General features: G+C 38.1%; 1 protein-coding gene across 1 annotated transcript in view; it reads right to left on the reverse strand.

Annotated features, from left to right (window-relative positions):
• The window catches only part of HACD4 (3-hydroxyacyl-CoA dehydratase 4), a 40,594-nt gene that overhangs the window by 11,813 nt on the left and 4,279 nt on the right, over positions 1–24,502 (reverse strand). The window contains exons 3-5 of the mRNA XM_070431755.1: positions 24,177–24,304; positions 13,964–14,076; positions 10,037–10,143 (exon numbers count right to left, since the gene is read on the reverse strand). Of these exons, the coding sequence (XP_070287856.1) occupies positions 10,037–10,143; positions 13,964–14,076; positions 24,177–24,304 (348 nt within the window). The remainder of the gene's footprint in view (positions 1–10,036; positions 10,144–13,963; positions 14,077–24,176; positions 24,305–24,502) is intronic.

The following is a 24,502-nucleotide window of genomic DNA, read 5'->3' on the forward strand; positions in this document are numbered from 1 at the left end:
AAACAGCATGGAGGCTCCTCAAAAATTAAAAATAGACTTAATGACCCAGCAATTACACTTTCCAGTATGTATCCAAAGAAAGCCAAAACACTAATTCAAAAAGATAGATGCACCCCTATGTTCATTGCAGCAATAATTTCAATAGCCAAGATGGAAGCAACCTAGGCGTCCATCAATAGACAAATGAATAAAGAAGATTTTGTACATACATATATACAAGGGGATATTAGCCATAAAAAGAATGAAATCTTGCCATTTGCAACAACATGAATGGATCTAGATAGAATTATGCTAAGTCATAAGTCAGAGAAAAACAACTACTGTATGATTTCACTTACATGTGGAATCTAAAAATCAAAATAAATAAAACAGAAACAAATGCATAGATGCGCAGAACAAACTGATGCTTGCCACATGAGAGGGGAATTGGGGTGGTGAGGAGAAAAGGTGAAAAGGATTAAGAAGTATGAATTGCCAGTTATAAAAGTAGTCATGAGAATGTGATATAATACAGCATAGGGAATACATACAATAATATTGCAATAACTATGTTGCCAGATGGGTACGAGGCCTATTGTGGTGACCACTACATCTATAATAATAAAAGTGTAATATGCTAATTAGACCGGACAGCCAAACAACCTTCTGGATGTCCTTCTGGACAAAGCCAGGGCTGCAAGGGCCAAGCCCCCTGCACGAATTTCGTGCATTGAGCCTCTAGTAGGTATATAAATGTCTAACCACTACGTTATACACCTTACACAAATATAATATTATATGTCAACTATAATTGAACATTTTAAAAAATTTAAATGCAATACATAATCAGACCAATTTTGATCAGTTGGTCAAAATGGAAGTGAAATTTAATGGGTGAGGCCTGAATAAATAATGCGCCAAACTAGGATTACTGAATTTTTCTCTAGTTTCCAGATAAAAATCAATTAAAAATGTCAGGCCTTTTTATATATAGTTTCCCACTTTCCATATTTAAAGTGATGTAAATAATATATGCTGCATCTTTCCTCACATAAGGGAATAGTAAAAACCTTAAATTTCCTTTTCAAGGAGAAACTTTAATCAATCTAACATAATGTCATCATTAATCAACTAGTTGCACAATTAAACAAGTCAAGGAGAAGAGGTCGAGGTAAAGTATTGCTAAGTACGTCTAGATGACCTAATGGTGACTGAATGGCTCTTCTCAGATTGTAATTTAGCTGTTCAAGATGGATTCCTATCATATACAATTACATCATCACAAATACTCGATTCGGATTTAGTCTTAAAATACTTAGAAATTCACTTGGTTAAAGAAAAGAAAAAATATATAACCAAAACTAACAATTTAATCTACATTTTGAGATGAAATGTGGAATTAAAATTTGAATAAAATCCAACTATAACAGCAATATTGGATCAGAAGCTAAGTTGAAATAACCAAGGTGAAGGTTAAAAATGGTTCGAGGAAATCTATCCCATGTAGAGAATTATAGACACCGTTCAAGAAAACCTTAGTATAGGGCAGGGGGAAGGGAAAGGGCACCAAATTGGAAGCCATGAGGATGCCAAAATTCTCTCTCGCAAAGAGTTTACCACCTATTTGAGAACAAAATATACACATGAAATGACCAAAGACCTCTGTGCAGAGTGGAGGTGAGATGGGGAGGGGGGAAGAGGGAGGCAAGGAAGAGACAATCAGTGACTTCTGGGTACCAGTACTCAGCTATTTTTTAAAAAAGAAAGAAATCTTGGCATAGATGGACCCAGGTAGAGAGTATTACATTAAGTAAAATAAGTCAAGATAAAAACTGTATGATTTCATTTATATGTAGAATCTAAAAAACAAAACAGAAACAAACTCATAAATACAGAGAACAGGCTGATGGTTGCCAGAGGGGCAGGGCTGGGTAAAAAAGGAGAAGGGGATTAAGAAATACAAACTTGAAAAATCCTACAAGACTCCATAGGCAGCAAAATAGCAGACATATGTCGTAACAATATCTTTACAGACACAGCTCCTAGGACAATGGAGACTAAGGAGAAAATGAACAAATGGGACTACATCAAAATAAAAAGCTTCTGCACAGCAAAAGAAACCATCAACAAAACAACAAGAAAGCCCACTGCATGGGAGAACATATTTGCCAATGATATTTCCCATAGGGGTTTAATCTCCAAAATTTACAGAGAACTCATACAACTTAACAAAAGGAAGATAAATGATCCATTCAATAAATGGGCAAAGAATCTAAATAGACACTTTTCGAAAGAGGACATATAGAAGGCCCAGAGACATATGAAAACATGCTCAGGATGGCGACTGGCAGGAAGGTAGGGAGGGAGAGAGTGTGAGAGCGCGAGGACGTGTGTGGTGTGCGTGTGTATGAGCTAGGGACAGTTAGATTCTGCAGGTCTTCTAAGGGGCTGCTAAACCGGGCAGTCTTAGATGGCGGAGCCCCGCTCCCAGCGCGGACACTCCTGGGTGGCCAGCGCGGGCACAGAGACCACGCCATCTTGAGAAACAGAGCTGCTTGAGACTAAGATTCTGGCCTCAGCACCACCCAGTCTGGTCTCAGACACAAACCAGGACCCTGCAGGCACTGGGGACAGAGACCTGCGACCACAGCTACAGACCCAGGGACACCAAGAATCCAGACATCCCAGCGGCAGATCTCTGTGAGTAACAGAGCCCATCCCCCTCCCTGCAGGCTCGCAGGCAGCACCAGAGTAACTGATAGACCCACCCCTCGCCCAGGCCTCAGTGCTGCTACAGGAGTCTTAGCCTGGAAGTGCGTGAACACTGGGAATTTGCTCCCCGCAGCACAGGCTGCAGGAGTCTTGGCCTGGAAGTGTGCGAACACTGGGGGCTTGTTCCCAGCAGCAGGGGCTCCAGGACCCCGATTCTCCTGGCGGGAGGCAGCACCAAGCACCAGTGACCTGACCGTGTTTCTTATCACCTGCGCCTGGGACCCCTGATCTCCTGTGCATTCACACTAAGAGCCAGTGACTCCAATTCTTGGTGCATGTGCACACAGGGACCCTGATTCTCAATGCGAGGCCGCGCGAAACAACAGAGACTCTGATACTGGATTCTTGGGGAACTCTGACTCCTGGCACACGCTATGGGGCTCTGATTTTCAACACACTCCAGGGGGGTCTCTGTTTCAGCACAGTGCAGGCGGGGTCCCTGACTCTAAGTGCACACATGAGGCCACATTGAGCGCTGGTAACGCTGACTCTGAGCGAGCCTGGTTCCCACCAACCCACCACAACCACACATCTTAGTGTCAGAGCTCTTCAGTGACACTAGGGTGGTGCAAAGCTCCCACTGCACACGGCCCAGGCCCACGCAACATTCAACTCGACGTTTGAACCATCTGGAAATAGTCAGAATGGGAAGACGACACAATCCCCAGAGGAAAGAAAATGAGGAGTCACCAAGAAAGGAAATTAATGAAATTGAAGCATGCAACATGACAGAAAAAGAATTCAGAGTAATGGTTGTACAATTCATTCACCGGATGGATGAGAAAATCAACAACCTATGCAAGAACCAGGAAGAAATGAAAATGATATAGCTACAATCAAAAACATCATGGAAGGTTTCAACAGTAGACTATTAGAAGCAGAGGACCGAATTAGTAAGTTAGAAGATAAAGTAGAGAAACAAGCTCAATCTGAACAGCAACTGGAGAAAAAAATTAAAAAGCAGGAGGAGAGCCTAAGGGAACTCTGGGACACATGAAACGAAGTAACATACGCATAATAGGGCTGCCAGAAGGACAAGAAGAGCAGCAAGGATTTGAAGAAATAATGACAGAAAACTTCCCAGATATGGGGAAGAAAAAAGCTGCACAAGCGCAGAGAGTCCCAAGCAAGATGAACCCAAAAGACCCACACCAAGACATGTCATAATAATGATGGCAAATGTACACGACAAAAAGAGAATCTTAAAGGCTGCAAGAGAGAGACAGAGAGTTACCTACAAAGGATCCCCCATCAGATTATCAAATGATTTCTCAACAGAAACACATCAAGCTAGAAGGGAATGGAAGGAGGTATACAAAGTGTTGCAAAGCAAAGGACTGAATCCAAGAATACTCTGTCCAGCAAGACTATCAATCAAAATTGAAGGGGAAATCAGGAGCTTCGCAGACAAAAAAGGGCTAAGGGAGTTTATCACTACCAAGCCAGCAATGCAAGAAATGCTAAAGGGAATGCTATAAAAAGAAGAAATAAAAAGGTAAGAAAGGACACAGGCACAAAAATAGAAATGACTACAAACAAGTACCTTTCAATAATAACTTTAAACATAAACGGACTAAATGCTCCAATCAAAAGACATCGTGTGGCTGAATGGATAAAAAGACATGACCCATATATATGCTGTCTACAAGAGACCCATCTCAGAACAAGGGACTCACACAGACTGAAAGTGAAGGGATGGAAAAATATCTTTCAGGCAAATGGAAATGAAAAAAAGCTGGGGTGGCAATACTTATATCTGACAAAATAGACCTCAAAGTGAAAGCCATAACAAGAGATAAGGAAGGCCACTTCATAATACTAAAGGGATCTACACAACAAGAGGATATAACCCTGATAAACATATATGCACCCAATGCAGGAGCACCCAAATACATAAAAAACTCCTGGAAGATATCAAGGGAGAAATTGACAACAATACAATCATATTAGGAGACTTAAACACACCACTGACATCATTGGATAAATCCTCTAGACAAAAAATCAGCATAGAAACAGCAATCCTAAATGACTCACTAGACAGATGGACTTAATTGGCATCTTCAGAACATTTCACCCCAAGGCGACAGAATATAAGTTCTTCTCAAGTGCACATGGGATATTTTCAAAAATAGACCACATATTGGGTCACAAGCAAAGTCTCCCCAAATTCAAGAAGATTGAAATCATACCAAGCATCTTCTCAGACCACAATGGCATAATATTAGAAATAAACTACAATAAAAACAATCCAAAAAACTCAAACACTTGGAAGCTGAATAGCATGCTACTAAATAATGATTGGGTTACCAATGAGATCAAAGAAGAAATTAAAAACACCCTGGAAGCTAATGACAATAAAAGCACAACAATCCAAAATCTATGGGACATAATGAAAGCAGTCCTGAGAGGGAAGTTTATATCTCTACAGGCCTACCTCAAAAACCAAGAAAAAATGATAGTAAATCCTCTAACTCTACAACTCAAAGAATTAGAAAAAGATCAACAAGAAAAGCCCAGAGTGAGCAGAAGGAAGGAGATAATAAAGATCAGAGCATAAATAAATGACATAAAGACCAAAAAAAAAAAAAAACAACAATACAAAAGATCAATGAAACCAAGAGCTGGTTCTTTGAAAGGATAAACAAGATTGATGAGCTTCTAGGCAGGCTCACCAAGAAGCAAAGAGAGAGGACTCAAATAAACAAAATCAAAAATGAAAGAGGCAAAATACCAACAGACCCCACAGAAATTCAAAGAATTGTTAAAAAAAAAAAATACTATGAACAACTCTACTCCAACAAACTAGACAACCTGGAGGAAATGGACATATTCCTAGAAAAATACAATCTTCCAAAACTCAATCCAGAAGATTCTAAAAATCTCAATAGGTCAATAACTATGGAAGAAATTGAAGCAGTCATCAAAAAGCTCCCAGCAAACAAAAGCCCAGGGCCAGATGGCTTACAGGGGAGTTTTACCAAACATTCAAGGAAGAACTAAAACCTATCCTCCTCATACTATTCCAAAAAAATCAAGAGGAAGGAACACTTCCCAGCTCATTCTATGAAGCCAGCATCACCCTAATACCAAAACCAGATAGAGACAACACAATGAAAGGGAATTATAGGCCAATATCCCTCATGAACATAGATGCCAAAATACTCAACAAAATTCTAGCAAATCAGATCCAGCAATACATCAGAAAGATCATACACCATGACCAAGTAGGATTTATCCCGGGGATGCAAGGATGGTACAATATCCGCAAATCAATAAACGTGATACATCACATAAACAAATTGAGAGATAAAAATCACATAGTCATATCAATTGATGCAGAAAATGCATTTGACAAAATCCAACACCCTTTCTTGATAAAAACTCTCAGCAAGGTAGGAATAAAAGGATCATACCTCAACATAATAAAAGCCATATATGGCAAACCCACAGCCAACATCATAATGGTCACAAACTAAAACCATTTCCCCTAAGAACAGGAACAAGACAGGGATGCCCCCTCTCACCACTCCTGTTCAACATAGTACTGGAAGTACTAGCCATTGCAATCAGACGAAGAAGAAATAAACGGCATCCAAATTGGAAAAGAAGAAGTAAAACTGTTCTTATTTGCAGATGACATGATACTGTACATAGAAAACCCTAAAGACTCCATCAAAAAATTACTAGACTTAATAAATGAATTCGGCAATGTAGCAGGATACAAAACTAATGCCAAGAAATCTAAGGCATTTCTTTACACCAATAGTGAACTTACAGAAAATGAGACTAAAAAAGCAATCCCATTTACCATCGCACCAAAAAAATTAAGATACCTAGGAATAAACTTAACTAAGGAGGTAAAAGACTTATATGCGAAAAACTAAAGGACACTGAAAAAAGAGATAGAGGAAGACATAAACAGATGGAAGAACATACCGTGTTCATGGATTGGTAGAATCAACATCATCAAAATGTCCATACTACCCAAAGCAATCTATAGATTCAATGCAATCCCCATTAAAATACCAACGGCATATTTCACAGATCTAGAACGAACGTTCCAAAAATTCATCTGGAATAAAAAAAATCAAGAGGAAGGAACACTTCCCAGCTCATTCTATGAAGCCAGCATCACCCTAATACCAAAACCAGATAGAGACAACATGATGAAAGAGAATTATAGGCCAGCTGCAGCAATCCTGAGAAAGAACAACAAAGTAGGTGGGATCTCAATACCAGATATCAAGCTGTAGATATCAAGCTGTATTAAGCAGCCACTGTTCTTAAAACAGCTTGGTACTGGCACAAGAGCAGACATATAGATCAATGGAATAGAATAGAGAACCCAGAAATTTACCCAAACCACTATGCCCAATTAATATTTGACAAAGGAGGCAAGAGCATACAATGGAGTCAAGACAGTCTCTTCAATAAATGGTGTTGGGAAAATTGGACAGATACATGCAAAAAGATGAAACTAGACCACCAAATCACACCATACACAAAAATAAATTCAAAATGGATAAAAGACTTAAACGTAAGATGGGAAACCATAAAAATACTAGAGGAATCCACAGGCAGTGAAATCGCAAACATATGCTGAAGGAATTTCTTCTATAATACTGCTCCTAGGGCAATGGAAACTAGAGAGAAAATAAACAAATGGGACTACATCAAAATAAAAAGCTTTTGCACAGCAAAGAAAACCATCAACAAAACAACAAGAAAGCCCACTGCATGGGAGAACATATTTGCCAATGATATCACCGATAAGGGTTTAATCTCCAACATTTACAGGGAACTCATACAACTTAACAAAAGGAAGATAAACAATCCAATCAAAAAATGGGCCAAGGACCTAAATAGACACCTTTCAAAAGAGGACATACAGAAGGCCGAAAGACATATGAAAACATGCTCAAAGTCACTAATTATACGAGAGATGCAAATCAAAACAACAATGCAGTATCATCTCACACCTGTCAGAATGGCTATCATCAACAAATCAACAAACAAGTGTTGGAGAGGATGTGGAGAAAAAGGAACCCTTCTGCACTGCTGGTGGGAATGCAGACTGGTGCAGCCACTATGGAAGACAGTATGGAGTTTCCTCAAAAAAACTGGAAATGGAACTCCCATTTGACCCAGTGATCCCACTTCTAGGAATATATCCCAAGAAGCCAGAAACACCAATCAGAAAGGATATATGCACCCCTATGTTCATAGCAGCACAATTCACCATAGCTAAGATTTGGAAACAGCCTAAGTGCCCATCAGCAGATGAATGGATTAGAAAACCATGGTACATCTACACGATGGAATACTATGCTGCTGTAAAAAAGAAGGAACTCTTGCCATTTGCAACAGCATGGATGGAACTGGAGAGCATTGTGCTACGTGAAATAAGCCAGTCAGAGAAAGATAAATACCACATGATCTCAATCATTTGTGGAATATAGAGAACAACATAGACTGATGAACAGGGACAGATCCAGAGACGGAGAAACAGTGATCAGACTGTCAATTCCCGGAGGGAAAGTAGGGGAGGGTGGGGGTAAGGAGAAGAGATCAACCAAAGGACTTGTATGCATGCATATAAGCCAAACCAATGGACACAGACAACAGGGGGATGAGAGCATGAGTGGGGGGGAGGTTGGGGGTTAATGGGGGGATGAGGACACATTTGTAATACCTTAACCAATAAAGAAATTAAAGAAAAATAAAAGAAAAGAAAAAAAAAAAGAAAACATGCTCAAAGTCACTAATCATCCGAGAGATGCAAATCAAAACAACAATGAGATACCATCTCACACCTGTCAGAACGGCTATCATCCACAAATGACAAGTGCTGGCCAGGATGTGAAGAAAAAGGAACCCTCGTGCACTGCTGGTGGAAATGCAGACTGGTACAGCCACTATGGAAGACAGTAAGGAGTTTCCTCAAAAAGTTAAAAATAGAACTCCCATTTGACCCAGTAATCCCGCTTTTAGGAATATATCCCAAGAAACCAGAAACACCAATCAGAAAGGATGTATGCACCCCTATGCTCATAGCAGCACAATTTACAATAGCTAAGATTTGGAAACAGCCTAAGTGCCCATCACCAGATGAGTGGATTAAAAACTTTGGTACATCTACATAATGGAATACTACGCCACTATAAAAAAGAAGGAACTTTTACCATTTGCAACAGCATGGATGGAACTGGAGAGCATCCTGCTAAGCGAAATAAGCCAGTCAGAGAAAGATAAATATCACATGATCTCACTCATATGTGGGATATAATGAACAACATAAACTGATGAACAAAAATAGATCCAGAGACAAATGGCAGAAGAGGAGAGGCGAGAGATCAACCAAAGGACTTGTATGCATGCATATTAGCATAACCAATGGACACAGACACTGGGGCGGTGGGGGCTTGCCCGGGGTGGGAATGGTTGCGGGGGGAGGATCAGTTGGGGAAAAAGGAGACTTATGTAAAACTTTAGACCAGGGGTGGGCAAACGTTTTGACTCGAGGGCCACAATGGGTTCTTAAACTGGACCGGAGGGCTGGAACAAAAGCATGGATGGAGTGTTTGTGTGAACTAATATAAATTCAAAGTAAACATCATTACACAAAAGGGTACGGTTGTTTGTTTTTTTTTAGTTTTATTCATTTCAAACGGGCCGGATCCGGCCCGCGGGCCATAGTTTGCCCACGGCTGCTTTAGACAATAAAAAAAAAAAGAAATACAAATTTGCAGTTAAAAATAAGTCACAGGATGTAATGTGCAGCACAAGGAATAGAGTCAATAATATTGTAAGAACTATGTATGGTGACAAATGGTATTGTGGTGACCACTTTGTAAGGTATATAAATGTTGAACAACTGCGTTGTATACCTGAAACTAATATTGTATGTCAACTATAATTTAAAATATTTTTTTAATTGGGGGAAAAGTCATCGCTGGGTCACTAAGTTTGAAACCCCTTTTGGATGAGTAAACCAGACTTAGGTTAAGTGATTTATACAAAACTCATACAGTGAGTTAATGAAGTTAAGGGCGTAGATTCAAGTTTTTATTCCTTATCCAGTATTTTGTCTACTGTGCAGAGCTACTTCCCCCTGTAACTATGCTTCTTCATGCTTTCCCTTTTCAAGGGAAGTATGCTAGGAAAGAAACATTGAGTCGGCTAAGCAGTGCCGAAAATAGTAATTTAATCATCAAAACATTTAGTGAACCCTGATAACTAGATGGCTTTTGTCAGTGAGCAATAGAGCAAGTCACTCTTTTCTTACCTTCAGCAAGAACACACAAAGGATAAATCGGCATCCATAGTGTCTGACTGAGCCATGTCAGGAAAGCATAGGAAATTCCTATGACTGATAACATGCTATTCGTGTACCTGAAAGGAGACAAGGAACTTATAAGCATCATTTGCTGATGTCTGGGAAATAAAAGAATGAAATACTTTATTATGTCATTAAATACACAGATAAAACTGGAATGAGTATAGAGTCCATACTTTATTTCCTGTTACTTAAGCAGAAGAGGTTTTAAAAATGGGGGAAGGGGAACCATGTCAGTCTGGCTTATGTCATGAGGTGGATCGCAAGCAAGCAAGTCTCTATGATTAGTGACTTCACTTTCACTCAGAAGCCAAGCCCACTGTATGCAACAGGCAGCTAAGTTGTTTGTTTGCTTGCTTTTCTCCACAAACAAAACTTGTATATACTAGGGAATGACTTTTACAAATAAAAATATGACTTCCAAGTTCTATTGGCATCCCTGTGCTTATGTAATTGTGCCATCTTAAAGAACTGTCCTGAGGAGTTTGTTTGGGTTAGTGTAGGTAGTTTAAAACCTGCTTTTATGATGTAACAGGTGAAGTGGTCTAGATCTTTGTATTTCCCTGTTCTCTGAATAGGCCAGTTTTGCTCAAGTTTAAGCAAACATCAGAATCACCCAGTGGGCTTTCTAAGGCCCCGTTCCCAAAGTGTCAGATGCAGCAGGTGCAAGGTAGAGCCTGAGAATTTGTTACGAACAAATTCCAGTGGCTGAGGCCACTGGTTGAGAACTACTGGAATAGGTAGTGAATACATATGGTCAAACAAAATCCAAAACCTTGAAAAGCATGGTGAAAAGTAAATCTTTCCCTCATTCCAGGACCCTATTCCACTCCTCAAAGGCAATGACCAATGCCAGTTTCTTATGTAGTCTTTCAGAAATATGTTTTGCATTTGCTTCTCTTTGTGTATATGTATTATATATACCATATACCAATACTGCAAGTCCTCAGTAAACATGGCATATTATCAAGCTTTCTTATCTGTGCCAATCTAAGTGAAAATTGTATCTCACTACCTTTTTTTAAATTACAAAAGTAGGTATGTTTAGCAGCCACTTTGATGAGGTCCAGTAGCTTTTATTCTTTTGTTATGTTTTTGGTGTCATATCTAAGAATCCGTTACCAAATCCAAGATCACAAAGATTCACCCCTATGTTTTCGAAGGCCTTATAGTTTTAGCTCATACATTTAGTTTCTTTTAACTATTTTGAGTTAATTTTTTATATATGGTATGAGGTAAGGATCTGACTTCATTCCTTTGCATGTGGATATCCAGTTGTCCCAACATCTTGTTGAAAAGACTATTGAATGGTCTTGTCACCCTTGTCAAAAATCAACTGACCATATCTTTGACGGCTATCCTTGGACTATCCATTCCATTTCATGATATATCCTTATGCCAGTTTCACACTCTTAATTATTGTTGCTTTGTAGTAAGTTTTAAAATTGGGAAGTGTGAGTCCTCCAACTATGTTTTTTCTTTTTCAAGATTGTTTTGACTATGCTGGGTTTTGAGTTTCCATATGATCTTTAGGATCAGCTTCTCAATTTCTGAAAAGAAGCCAACTGGGATTCGGATGCACTAAATCTGTAGATCTACTGGGAGAGTGTTGCTGTGTAACAATATTAAGTCTTCAAAGCACAAACATGGGATATCTTTCTATTTATTTTTATCTTAACTTCTCTCAACACTGTTTTATAGTTTTTGGTGTAAATATTCTGTACGTCTTTTGGTAAATTTACTCCTACTTTATTTTTTTGATGTTATTGTAAATGAAATTATTTTCTTAATGTTACTCTAGGTCATTGCAAGTGTATAGAATATAATTGATTTTTGTATATTGATTTTGTATTCTACAAACTTGCCAAACTAGTTTATTAGTTTTAATATTTTTAGTGGATTCCTTATAATTTATATATATGTAAGAAAGATGTCATCTGCTAATAAAAACAGTTTTCCTCCTTCCTTTCCAATATGGATGCCTTTTACATCATTTTCTTGCCTAATCGTCATGGTTAGAACAATGGTGAATAGAAGTGGCTAGAGTAGACATGTTTGTTTGTTCCTGATCTTGGGATGAAAGCATCAGTCTTTCATCATTAACCATCATGTTAGCTGTGAGGTTGAGAAGTTTCCCTGGTCTTGCTTTTTAAAAAGTCATTCTAGGATAAGTTGGGAAGATAATTATACCCCATTTTATAGAGGAAAAAAAATAATTTCAAAAAAGTTAGATACTCTGGAATTTTACTCCAATGTTAAGAGAAATGAAAATATGTGCACACAAATCTTGCACATGAACATTCATGCAATAACAATCCAAATGGATAAAGTGTGATATATCAATACGAGGGAATATTATTCAGCCATAAAAAGGAATAAAGTACTGATAGATGTTACAACATGGTTGAACCTTGAAGACATTATGCTAAGTAAAAGGAGCCCTTCACAAAAAGGCCACATATTATATGACTATTTATCTGAAATGTCCAGAATAGGCAAATCTGTAGAGACAGTACGCTAGGAGCTGGGAGAAGGAGGGGATGGGGAGTGACTGCTAATGGGTTTGGTGTTTCTTTTGGGGGGTGATGAAAATGTTCTCAAATTAGATAGTGGCAATGGTTGCATATGTTTCTGAATATATTAAAAACCACATTTTATACTTTAAAAGGGTGAATTTTAAGGTCTGTAAATTATCTCAATGCTGTTATTTTTTAAAAAAGAAAAGGTTAAGTGACTTGCCTAAAATCATAGAGGAAGTTATAGTGGAAGTGGGGTCATCCTGAGAGCTTCTCCTTTTATGTCCAAAGTCTTTCCATGACAGCATGAGGCCACTCCCAATGCACAAGTCACTGCTTTCTGTGATGGGTCTACTGAGCTTATCTGAGCCTGAATCAGCTCACAAAGAGTCAGGCATACCAGGGAATGATACATTGGAAAGCCCAGATGAGGCTCTGTGTATCATGAACAGGAAGTCATGGGCTATGAAAGTCTATGAAATTTGTCCCAAGTCTAAAAAACTTCATCAGTTAAAAATAAGAAATGATTTGCTAAGTTCTATAAACCAAAAATTCCAGTCATTTGTAATTCAACAAAATATTCTCATTCACTCTAGGGTTCAACCCATTATTTAAAAGTATTTTAACTCAGCTAAGTTACTGACAATGTAATAAAGAATTTACATGACCTCAGCTAATTTGTTACCTGCCCACATCCAGATCTTTCAAGCGGGAGGGGTAGTTCTCATTTGTGAAAGCTGAGGTAGCGGTTAGGACAACTCCTCAAAGGAAGCCGGTGAGCGGATGGTTTACCCCACTGCTGCTAGAGATAAGCTAGGCTCCTCTCCTTGCGAAGTTTTAGAATTAGAACGAAACAAGATGATCTACAAGCAAGGGCTCTTACCCTGAGGCCTAAGGGTTCGCAAGGAGTCCACGAAAGAACTTCAGTCATGTGAACCCACTGGAATTGCATACAAAAATGTGTGTGGAGGTAGTGTTTCTCAGGGAGATGAGGGCCTATATTGAAAACATTCTTGAATTCACAGAAATCAACTCTAAGTTCTGACTATGATATGATAAAAGTCTTGCTTTGCTTATTAGAGTAACATGGACCAGAGCAACTGCAAGGAATGCCTTTCATTCGCAAACAGCTGTGAGGTTTATTCCAAACTGGTGTTATGCCACGTCTCTCTTGTAACACCACGGTAGGTTTTCTTGTCTTTGGTATGCCCATTATGGACGGCAATATAAATACATTTCAATATCAAGATAAAATAATTGTTTTCTCTCTCACTCCAAGTAATCAAACCTAAGCAGCTATTAATAGTTTCACTGAAGAAAGCAATCTGGCTTCCTTTAAGAGATTATTTTGCCTCCTTACCTAACCATGTCCAATAGATTCCAGAAGATGAATAACACACACACCACGTATTTCCCTTGGACTTCCTCTTGACTGGTGATCACCACAAACAGGATGATGATTCTCTCCGTGAGCTAACAACAACAATAAACCATCAGAGTCAAGAATTAGGACCATCTATTAAGCATATAATTTTCTAATTAAAAAAACCAGAGTTCCTCTTAAAAGTATTCTTTAACTAGAAATATGTATCCTAACCTGTTAACTTGACCTCAGAAGGAGTAGGGTTACGGGTGAATTTCATTTCCTTTTTTCCCCCTGTATTCTCCAAATCATATATAATGAATGAAAAGATAACATATTTTATTTGAATCAGGATATTTCCCTTCCTGTAATACATGCACACATGTTTTTATTCACTTTGACAGGCTTGTACTGCGTGTCTGCTATGTATTCGATGCTAAGATTATGAAAGCATGGCCCTCACTCCAGAGGGTAGCAGCATCAAGAGAATGTGAGGCAGACCTGACTGGTTTGGCTCAGTGGATAGAGCGTTGGCCTGTGGACTGAAAGGTCCCGGGTTCGATTCCGGTCAAGGGCATGTACCTTGGTTGTGGGGACATCCCTAGTAGGGGATGTGCAGGAGACAGCTGATCGATGTTTCTCTCTCATCGATGTTTCTGACTCTCTATCTTTCTCCCTTCCTCTCTGTAAGAAATTAATAAAATATATATTTTTTTAAAAAAGAGAATGTGAGGCAGCAACTATAACTCAGTGTGAGTGAGCAACGCCATCACTCAAAGTGCTCTGTCCAGGTGCACAGGTGAGGATGCCGGTCTGGGGAAAGGATGCAGATTTATAAAGAAAGGCAACATTTCAGTTGGATCTTGAAGAACAGATGGGAGTTTTGAGGTAGACTAGCTCGGAAAAGGGCCATCCCAGGCCAAGGGGAGCAGCCTCAAAGAGGCAGAGATGTGAAAACTCAGGGTGCCCTGGGAAGCAATGAGACCCCTGGGGGCTGGAGTGGGTGCACAGAAGGGAATAACAGGAGATAAAACTGAATTGTGTTGGGGGTTGGGTTGTCAAGGGTTTTGAACGACAGACCAAGAAATTTCCATTTCATCCAACAAGGGAGCCATCGTAACTCTATTTTTTTAGTGGTTGGGGAGGTCGGGGGAAGGAGGAGAAGGGGAAGTAGTACAATCCTCACTCTCATAAGCTAGTGGCAAATTAAAAGAATTCAACATATTCATTTACTTCAAGACAGTAAGCATTTACAAATCATTGAGAATTCACAACTTATGGCTTAGCTCTAATTACTGGCCTCAAAAAATACACGCCTTTTCCCCAATCTAAGTGTAATGTGCCTTTTTATGTTGTAGTCACATCCCCTGTACAGTCTGCATTTTTATGTTTTTAATAGGACATTTTACTTTTCTTTCAATGGTCAAAAGAAAATATACTGGAAATTGAGGGAGCATAGTAGTGATAAAAGAAAGGGCAGGGTTGCTTGATAGGTTTCAAGAGCTGTCTCTATTGTTAAAGCAACTCAGGGAGAAAAGACTGGGATCATCTCTGACTTAGAATCATAGGCTGTTAGTCCTGGAAAGTCACTTAGTGCAGAGAAACCCAAGATTTGCCAACAGTGGTCACATGATCAGAAGTCCACTTGTAGAAGCTCTATCAGAATGTTTATGACTACAGCCGTGAGTCAAGAGGGTCCTTGCTGAGCTGTGGGATTTAGATATGATTCAAACCTTAGTCAAACAACTAGAGCGATCTACACAGCTGTTCTTCATTTGTCAGCCTCTTGTTTCTTGATTTATTTTCATCCCAGTTCTATGAATTATATTTAACTGCAATGATAATTACTGAATGACCCAAGCTTGGCAGCCTTCAGATACAAGATCTTTAGCAGCAAACAATTTAGGAACTACCTAAGCTTACATTCAGTTGGTGCCTGCTAATTAGGAAAATCATCCACTTTTTGATAAAAATCTCGAGATGCACACATATGAATGAATACACAAAACACGTATTTCTTTTTGTTGTTGTTATTAATCCTCACCTGAGGATATTTTTCCCATTGCTTTTCAGAGAGACTGGGAGAGAGGAAGGGAGGGAGGAGGAGGAGAGGAGGAGAGAAAGAGAAACATTGATATGAGAGAGAGATATCCACTGGTTGCCTCCTGCACTCACCCCACCAGGAGTGGGGAGTGAACCCACAACCCAGTTACCTGCCCTTGACCAGGAATCTAACCCCCAACTCTTTGGTTCAGGAACCAGTGCTCTAACCACTTAGAGACACTGGCCAGGGCAAAAAACATATATTTCTAATTACATGGTTGACTACTGAAGAAAATATCTTCAAAAAGAGAGACTGGAGCTGCACAATGATATTCACCCTGTTCAAAATCATCACTTGAGGGTTTGTGACATGTTAAGTGAGAGAATCCCAACTGCATAGAAATCAGCAATCAACATGCCCCCAAAAGCATGCAAACCATGTGCATACATGTAGATATGTGAAGATCCCCCCTAAAATGTCAGTCTAATTAACAAAGTATCTGATGGTTATTCTAACATGACCATTCAATGGCAATACAATGGGAGAATTTAGTGGAGATATTCTTAAATTGATAAGTCAGCACTTATTGGTTACTTTATGCCAGGTTCCAATTATACATCACCTCATTTAATCTCCCTAACAACCCTAAGAAGTAAGTGCTATTATTATTATCTGCCTCTGTATTTTATAACATGAAAGTGACCCACCTAAAGATCTGGAATCAAAATCTAGACAATGTGCCCTAACTGGTTTGGCTCAGTGGATAGAGCATTGGCCTGCAGACTGAAAAGTCCCAGGTTCGATTCCGGTCAAAGGCATGTACCTTGATTGCGGGCACATCCCCAGTGGAAGGTGTGCAGGAGGCAGCTGATGGATGTTTCTCTCCCATCAATGGTTCTAACTCTCTATCCCTCTCCCTTCCTCTCTGTAAAATCAATAAAATATATTTTTAAAAAATAAAAAAATAATCTAGACAATGTGATTCTAAATCCCGAGTTCTGAAACACTAAGACATGTCATCTTTGTTATTTTATGGGCTACCCCTGCGCCTATTCTCCAGGTTATAGTCTATTCTTTTAAAAAGCCTCTCTCCAAATGTTAAACCTGAAAACAAGAACTTTGATTTTCTAAATCAACACTAAAACCATTTTGAGGAACAGACTTTAAATATTTTACTGTCCTTTGCATACAATCATTTCACCAGTTATTTGGAGCTTTACATTTGGGAGAACTTAGCACTTTGTCATTTTAAAACAAATCCTGTGAGAACACCACTGATTACTAATGAATGGTCTCGTAATGTTTAGTGCAACTCAAACAGGTATAATAAAAAAATTCTATAACTTAGCCCCAAATAAGCATGGTGGTAATGTACTCTGCTCAAAAGTATGGTAACTATAAAATAAAAATATTTTGCATTTTTATATTCTATTTGGGAATCTTAAACTCCAGGTTAAGCAATGACTGAACCTACGCTATTACTTTATACATGGCAGCTAGAACTTCAGCTATAAACTGTTGAAGGGGGTAAAATGATACTTCAACTATAGGGAGAATTTCTAGAATCTTAAAAAATAAGTTGGCTTTAGCCTCAAGGACTATTTTACTTTTTCCATCCTATGAACTTTTGTTGAGCACTTCATATATACACCCTTATCTGTTTAAAAACCACCAATTGCTTTCTCCTATAAGAAAAAAGCATTTAAGTAATTCTAGCTTTAATATTTTGTTTACTCACTCATCATTCAATAGATATTTATTAAGTGTATTGTTCTGGGTCCTGGGGGAGGGTAGCTATGAACAAGACCCAGTCCCAGCCCTCATGGTATTTACATCCCATTTAGTGAAAGAGACAGCAAACAAAGGTAGCATAATGGTTAAGAGTTCAGAATAAATAGCCCAAATCCAGATTTTTCCTGCACCAATCACAATTTATGTCATCTTGGGTACTTTTATTTAACTTTTGTGTTCAGTGATTATATTGGAGATAATAATCAGTATTATATAGCAGCTATATAGGATAAAGTTGTGAATATTGAATGAGTTAATACATCTGAAGAACTTAGAAAAGTATTTGGTGGCACATAGAAAGCCCTATACATGTACGCTATTATTAATAAGAAAACCTAATTTAATGCAGTGATTAGTATTTTATAGGAAAATACACTTTTTCTGTACAGATAATCAAGACAATCAGTGAATAAAATGTTAATCTCAGTATCTTTAAAATTATACTGTGAATATAACTTTATAATTATCACACTGAAGAACTCCATGAATCAAATGCAAAATACAGAGGAGAAATCTAAAATCTTGCCTACTGGGTGCCTCGCATGTGTAATTCATCCCCAGGAGAATCTCATAGCTCGACACTATCTTTAGTTTTATCTCTAATGATACAAACCTATTTCCAACTCAAAACTAGAGAGAAAATCTATGATTTTACGGAAAATACGCGAATTTAATCTGGCACTGCAACGAAGTACCTGCTTCATAGCTAAAAAGAAATTAGGGTGCAACTTGGCTGTTTTCCTAAAAGGGTTTATTTTAAAACACTCTCTTTGGGGATTTCCCTTATATTTGTCCTCTGTGACTGTGAAATCTTTGGAGTGGTTTTGCTTGCCTTTCAGAAATCGAGAGTGATGTTGGTAAATTTAAAGATGATTCTTGCCATTTGGGCTCCCACATGGAATTTTTGTAGGCACAGTAATATTGGGGTAATAATTTCTATTGTTTTATTTCTAGATTTTTAAAAATTGTGTAAAATTACTACATGTGCAGCAGTGTTATTGTGATGCAAAGGGAAGGATGCAGAATTTGGCCATCTTAATGCAGTTATGTTTGAAGTCCTTGCATTTCGAGCATTTTTCAAAAGATAAAGAAATACACTGGATCACTTTGAGGGCTTCCTGAAGACATGCCAATCTAATGACACAAAGGTTCGTTTTGTGGATATTTTCCCTCCTTGAGTTGAAGCATCCTCAAGTCTAGCAATAAAAACCTCTTTCTCAGGCTTCCACTCAAGCTAAGTCAGAACAAAGCCATTCAAAATCAATATTTCAGGGTTGGTAGTATTTCTGCTCTGTAAAAGCCAACTTGCTTTTATTAAACCTACTGAAATAAACTAACTTATCAATTCAACTCTTTTTTTTTTTTTTTTTTTACCAAGCTAATAACATATGCAAGCTCTTTGGGGAAGAAGGGGTTGGAAATGTGAGATGCTTAGTTTTCACTTGTATTATCATTTCCTATAAGAGATATATGCATTTTGGGGACCCTTTTACTTTCCCATTTTATAAATTTAAAATATCAAGTTAACTCTATTTCCTTATATAACTTTAACTGGCATGCAATTATTTCCAAAAACATGTCTATAAACAACTATTTATGTTATAGTTTTGCCCTTTTCCTCTAAAATGTGTTGTTTTAAATACATAAAAATATGTTATATGCATGGCCCGTGGATATGAAAAGTAGTGTGGTAAAGACCTGGGGCGGTGGGGAGTAAGGGTTGGGGGGTAATGGAGACATCTGTTATGCTGTCAACAATAAAATAAATTTTAAAATATTGGAAAATTTTAAAAAAATAAATACATACATAAAAATACACATCTGTGTTAAATTACTATAGTCTTATTATAAGTGGTTTTTTCTCCTTTTTCCTTTAGCAATTGTGTATATTCTGTCAAAATAAAGATTGTCTATAAAATATTTTAAAATGCACAGAACAAATACAAAAAAAAAAAAATCCCCTATGCGCACCACCACCACTTGATCTAAGTGATTTTAACTACTCAATTAGCTTATCATGCCTACTATTTTACTGGGATGACTTATCTTGATATTTTGGAAGACCAGTTCCCAAAAAGAGAATTCAGTAGTGACTTAGCAGCCTCACAGAGGTAACAGCAAAATAACATCACAAATGTGCGGACATGGTTTTCAGCCTACTTGAAATTATGGACACCTTGCATTTTTTAAAAAATATATTTTATTGATTTTTACAGAGAGGAAGGGAGAGGGATAGAGAGTCAGAAACATCGATCAGCTGCCTCCTGCACACTCCCCACTGGGGATGTGCCCGCAACCAAGGTACATGCCCTTGACCGGAATTGAACCTGGGACCCTTGAGTCCGCAGGCCGACGCTCTATCCACTGAGCCAAACCGGACACCTTGCATTTTCAAGACACCATATGCAATCAGCTGTAATTACTGTGTCAGTAATTCTGAACTACATTTTCTTCACTTCAAAGTGGGGAAACAGGGAAGTGAAGAAAAATTTCACAACCTTAGAGTTTTGTTTGGTAATTTTAAAGCAGGGACCTCAGAGTCATCTCACTGCATCTCACATGAAGGAATTTTAATTGTCTGCAGAATGCTAACAAAGGAAGGGGAAGAAAATGAAACTTTGAACATGATGATATGTGTTTTTGAAGCTTTCTCCAATGCCGTGTCTGTTCTGAACACCATAGGAAAGACAGTAAATGAATAAAAGAAATAGAGGACAGATGAAATCTCCAAAAAGATAAAAACAGGAAACCAAATAATCACAACAAAAATTAATAATAATCAGCCTAGGCTGAGAATGTAGTAACCTCAATGTAGTAACCCCTCACTTGTTATCCCTACCAACAAAATAGACTTAAAAATCATGTGAGCCCCATTAATAGTGGACTCTGCAACCTCACCTTTGAATAAAAAGTTTCAATCTATATTTGCCATTATTTTTAATTCCCAAACCAGGATGTAGTTTGATTATAGTGATATTTCTACAAGCCATTACAGTTTCAATTAATAGTGATTAAAGTCATATTTTAATATTCTGGGATTTCTGGAACTCTAAGAAATCAGATTTCTAACTTGTAGAATAGTTTATATTATTAGGCAAGCCTATATAATTTTGGAAAGCATGAAAAATGTGCACCATTTTCAAGGCATATTCAAAGCACACTATTTCTTTCTTACAACTTTAACAGTCCTGTTTCTCACTTGCATTCCCTACATTGGCAATAACTAAAATAACACCACTCTTAATTTTGAAAATGCTGAAATTAATATTAGCCATTTTAGCTTACAAAAGTAAAAAGTCCAATAATGTATACCAAAAGAAAACATGGCTTAGATTTTAGGTGAATCTGACCACGCTCCAAAAAATAAAAAAAAATCATATCATAGTACACAACTTTCATTTAACCTGGGTGGTTAATTCTGTTCTCTAAAATTAGCATCACGGGATGCTGGGATTATATGCATTCTGGCCATTAACAAATAATAAGCATCAATAAATCTTGTTCTCCAATAATATGCTTCTTCTGGGACAGATGTGTTTCCCCTCCCCCTCTTTTATAAGGAAATATGTTTAAGGGAATTCCACCAAGGTCTTGGCTAGCTGACTGTTAACTCACTACTACTCTTAGTAGTTCATACTCTACATCGTGCCCTGATTTTTATTTTACATTTGATATTTCAATACCTATAATGTCCTCATCTTAACGAATATTATTTCTCTACTTTTATTTAATAAGTAAAATTTAAAACCTCCCATAAACTTATACAACATCGTTCTTATTAGACTCCTTAGTATTATATACTCCTAGTCCATCTTTTACAATTTTCATGGTATTTTAAGGAAATTTTAATATAAATTTTAATAAAAGCAAAATTTAATCTACACCACTCCTTCATTCAACAAAAATGTAAGGTGTATGTTCATGTTCTAAGCACTTTGCTGGGTGCTGGCACTATAATCAGACTCTGACATTTTACTTTTACAATGCAATTTGTCAAATTTACCTGCTTATCCATTTTTCTAATTTATTTTGTGCGTCGTTAAAAGTATAATCATGTAAATGCCTTTTCCTGAAGATTCTAAATATATTCATATAGTCACCTAACCCTCCTTTTTTAATGGAAAATACCACTGTTTTTCTTTGTTTTGCCTTAATCCAGCAATGATTCTGCTATTGAATTGCTACCATTGAATTTCCCATCTTCCTTCAACCTGCCTTTAAAGCGAACATGGTCACCTAGGGCTAGAGACATGGTAAAGAGAACACATAATAGCTAAGCTAACATAACAGCAATATCTGTCAGTATTGTAATCTTAACTAAGTACTGCAAACTTATCCCTTCCCGTTTTCTCAGTTACTTCATGAGATACATGTTATGTTCACATCACATGAGAAAATGAGATTTGGAACAACTATATGACTTGTTCAAATGCATACAACTACCAAGAGGTAGAACTAGGATTTGAATCCAGGTCTGATAGATCCCCCAAATCTATTTTTAGACACTATGCTAGTTAACCATAAATGATCTCTCTTTCCATTTATATTCAGGACAAGTGGCAGAGTAAACAAGAAATGACTAGGAAATATTCTCTTCTCTGAACAGGGATGAAAGGAACTTTTTAAAAAAATAAACTTGTTGGGTAACATTGGTTAATAATATATAATTTTAAGGTGTATAAGATTATAATTCAACATCTGAGACTAATATCCAAAATATATAAAGAGCTCTCACACAACTCAACAACAACAAAACAATATGATTAAAAATTGGGAAGAGAACATAGGGATGCATATATTATTTCTGAGTGATGTTTTGGGATTTTTAGGATATATTCCTAGAAGTTGGATCACTGGGTCAAATGGCAGTTCCATTTTTACTTTTTTTTTTTTTAATATATTTTATTGATTTTTTTACAGAGAGGAAGGGAGAGAGAGAGAGAGTCAGAAACATCGATGAGAGAGAAACATCGATGAGAGAGAAACATCGATCAGCAGCCTCCTGCACATCCCCCACAGGGGGTGTGCCCGCAACCCAGGTACATGCCCTTGACCGGAATCGAACCTGGGACCCTTCAGTCCACAGGCCGACACTCTATCCACTGAGCCAAACCGGTTTCGGCCATTTTTACTTTTTTGAGGAAACTCCATACTGTTTTCCATAGTGGCTTCACCAGCCTGCATTCCCACCATCAGTGCACCAGGGTTCCCTTTTCTCCAATAGCTAAGATCTGTAAACAGCCCAAGTGCCCATCAGTAAATGCCCATCAGTGCAACTGTAAAAAAGAAGGATCTCACCCTTTGAGATAGCATGGAGGGGCCTGAAGAGTATTATGCTAAGCAAAATAAGCCACTCAGAGAAAGACACTTATCACATGACCTCACTTATATGTGGAATCTAATGGACAAAATAAACTGACAAAATAGATCCAGAGACATGGAAGCATGGAATGGACTGATGAATCTCAGAGGAATTGGGGGAGGGTAGGTCAGGAACAGATTAACCAAAGAACTTACATGTAGACATGCATAACCCATGGACACAGGCAATAGTGTGGTGAAGGCCTGTGGGATGGGAATAGGATGGAGGGAGTCAATGGGTGGGGAAACGGGGACATCTGTAATACTTTTAACAATTTTTTTTAATTGGGAAGAGAGCCTGAATAGACCTTTTGCAAGGAATGGCCCACAGACATGTGAAAAGATGTTTAACATCATTAGTTATAAGGGAAATTCACATCAAAACCACAGTGGGATACCACCTCACACCCATTAGAATGGCTGTTATAAAAAAGACAAATAAAAAGTGTCAGCAAGAATATGGAAAGAGGAACCCTCAGACACTGCTGGTGGGAATGTAATTGGTGCAGCCTTTATGGCAAACAGTACAGAGGTTTCTTAAAAAGTGTAGAACAGATTTCTTTTTTGATCATCTATTCTTTGCCAGGTATTGTGAGTGGCATCCTTTCCCCCAAACAGCCCAGTGGTTGTGGGTGATATCCCCTAATGGCAGGTAGAGGAGCCAGGCATCAAACCCAAGTCTGAATGTCTCTCCAACCCAATGCCTCTCCTCAGTCCCACCCTGCCCAGGGCCCTGGCAGAGGCAGAACGGGAAGTGAAGTGAAATCTGCCCCCAGGAGAGGAGACTGCAGTGTCACAGAGAGCAACAGCCTCTTTGCCCCAAATGTTTCCAACTGGTTCTTCTAAAGGTGCAGTGTTTGAAGATGAGGTAATTTTTTCATGGAATTCTCCTTATTAGTGATTTGGGTTTCAAGTTTGCAAGGGTTTGCTTTTCAACTGCCATAAAGTCAAGAGAGGCCATAAATAGAACAAGCATGAAACAGATTCAATAATAATAATGTGATTAAAACCTACCTGCAGAAACCGAGGGAGAAGATGGTTTGATTCAATGCCAACATAGATGTGCAGCAGCTCCAAGAGGGAGATGGATTGGCAAAGCTGCATCACAAGTCCAATAGCATAGAAAGTGTCAACCATCGAATCTGTGTCCGGGGAATTAAAAATACAGATATGGTCAAAATTAGAGCACAACACACATCTCTGCAGCACTTTTAAATAAAATTGAGATTCTTTACAAATAGACTATTACATTATTAAGATTATGCAATTGAAGAAAGTGCTTCCTATTATATTTTAATGGCTTCTCTTCCAAAAAGAAGTAAAACTTGAAAAAATTTGGC

Source organism: Myotis yumanensis, unplaced genomic scaffold (genome assembly GCF_028538775.1).
Source record: "Myotis yumanensis isolate MYYU_CA2020_CCGP unplaced genomic scaffold, mMyoYum1.0.hap1 SCAF_12, whole genome shotgun sequence".
Taxonomy (NCBI): Eukaryota; Metazoa; Chordata; class Mammalia; order Chiroptera; family Vespertilionidae; genus Myotis; species Myotis yumanensis.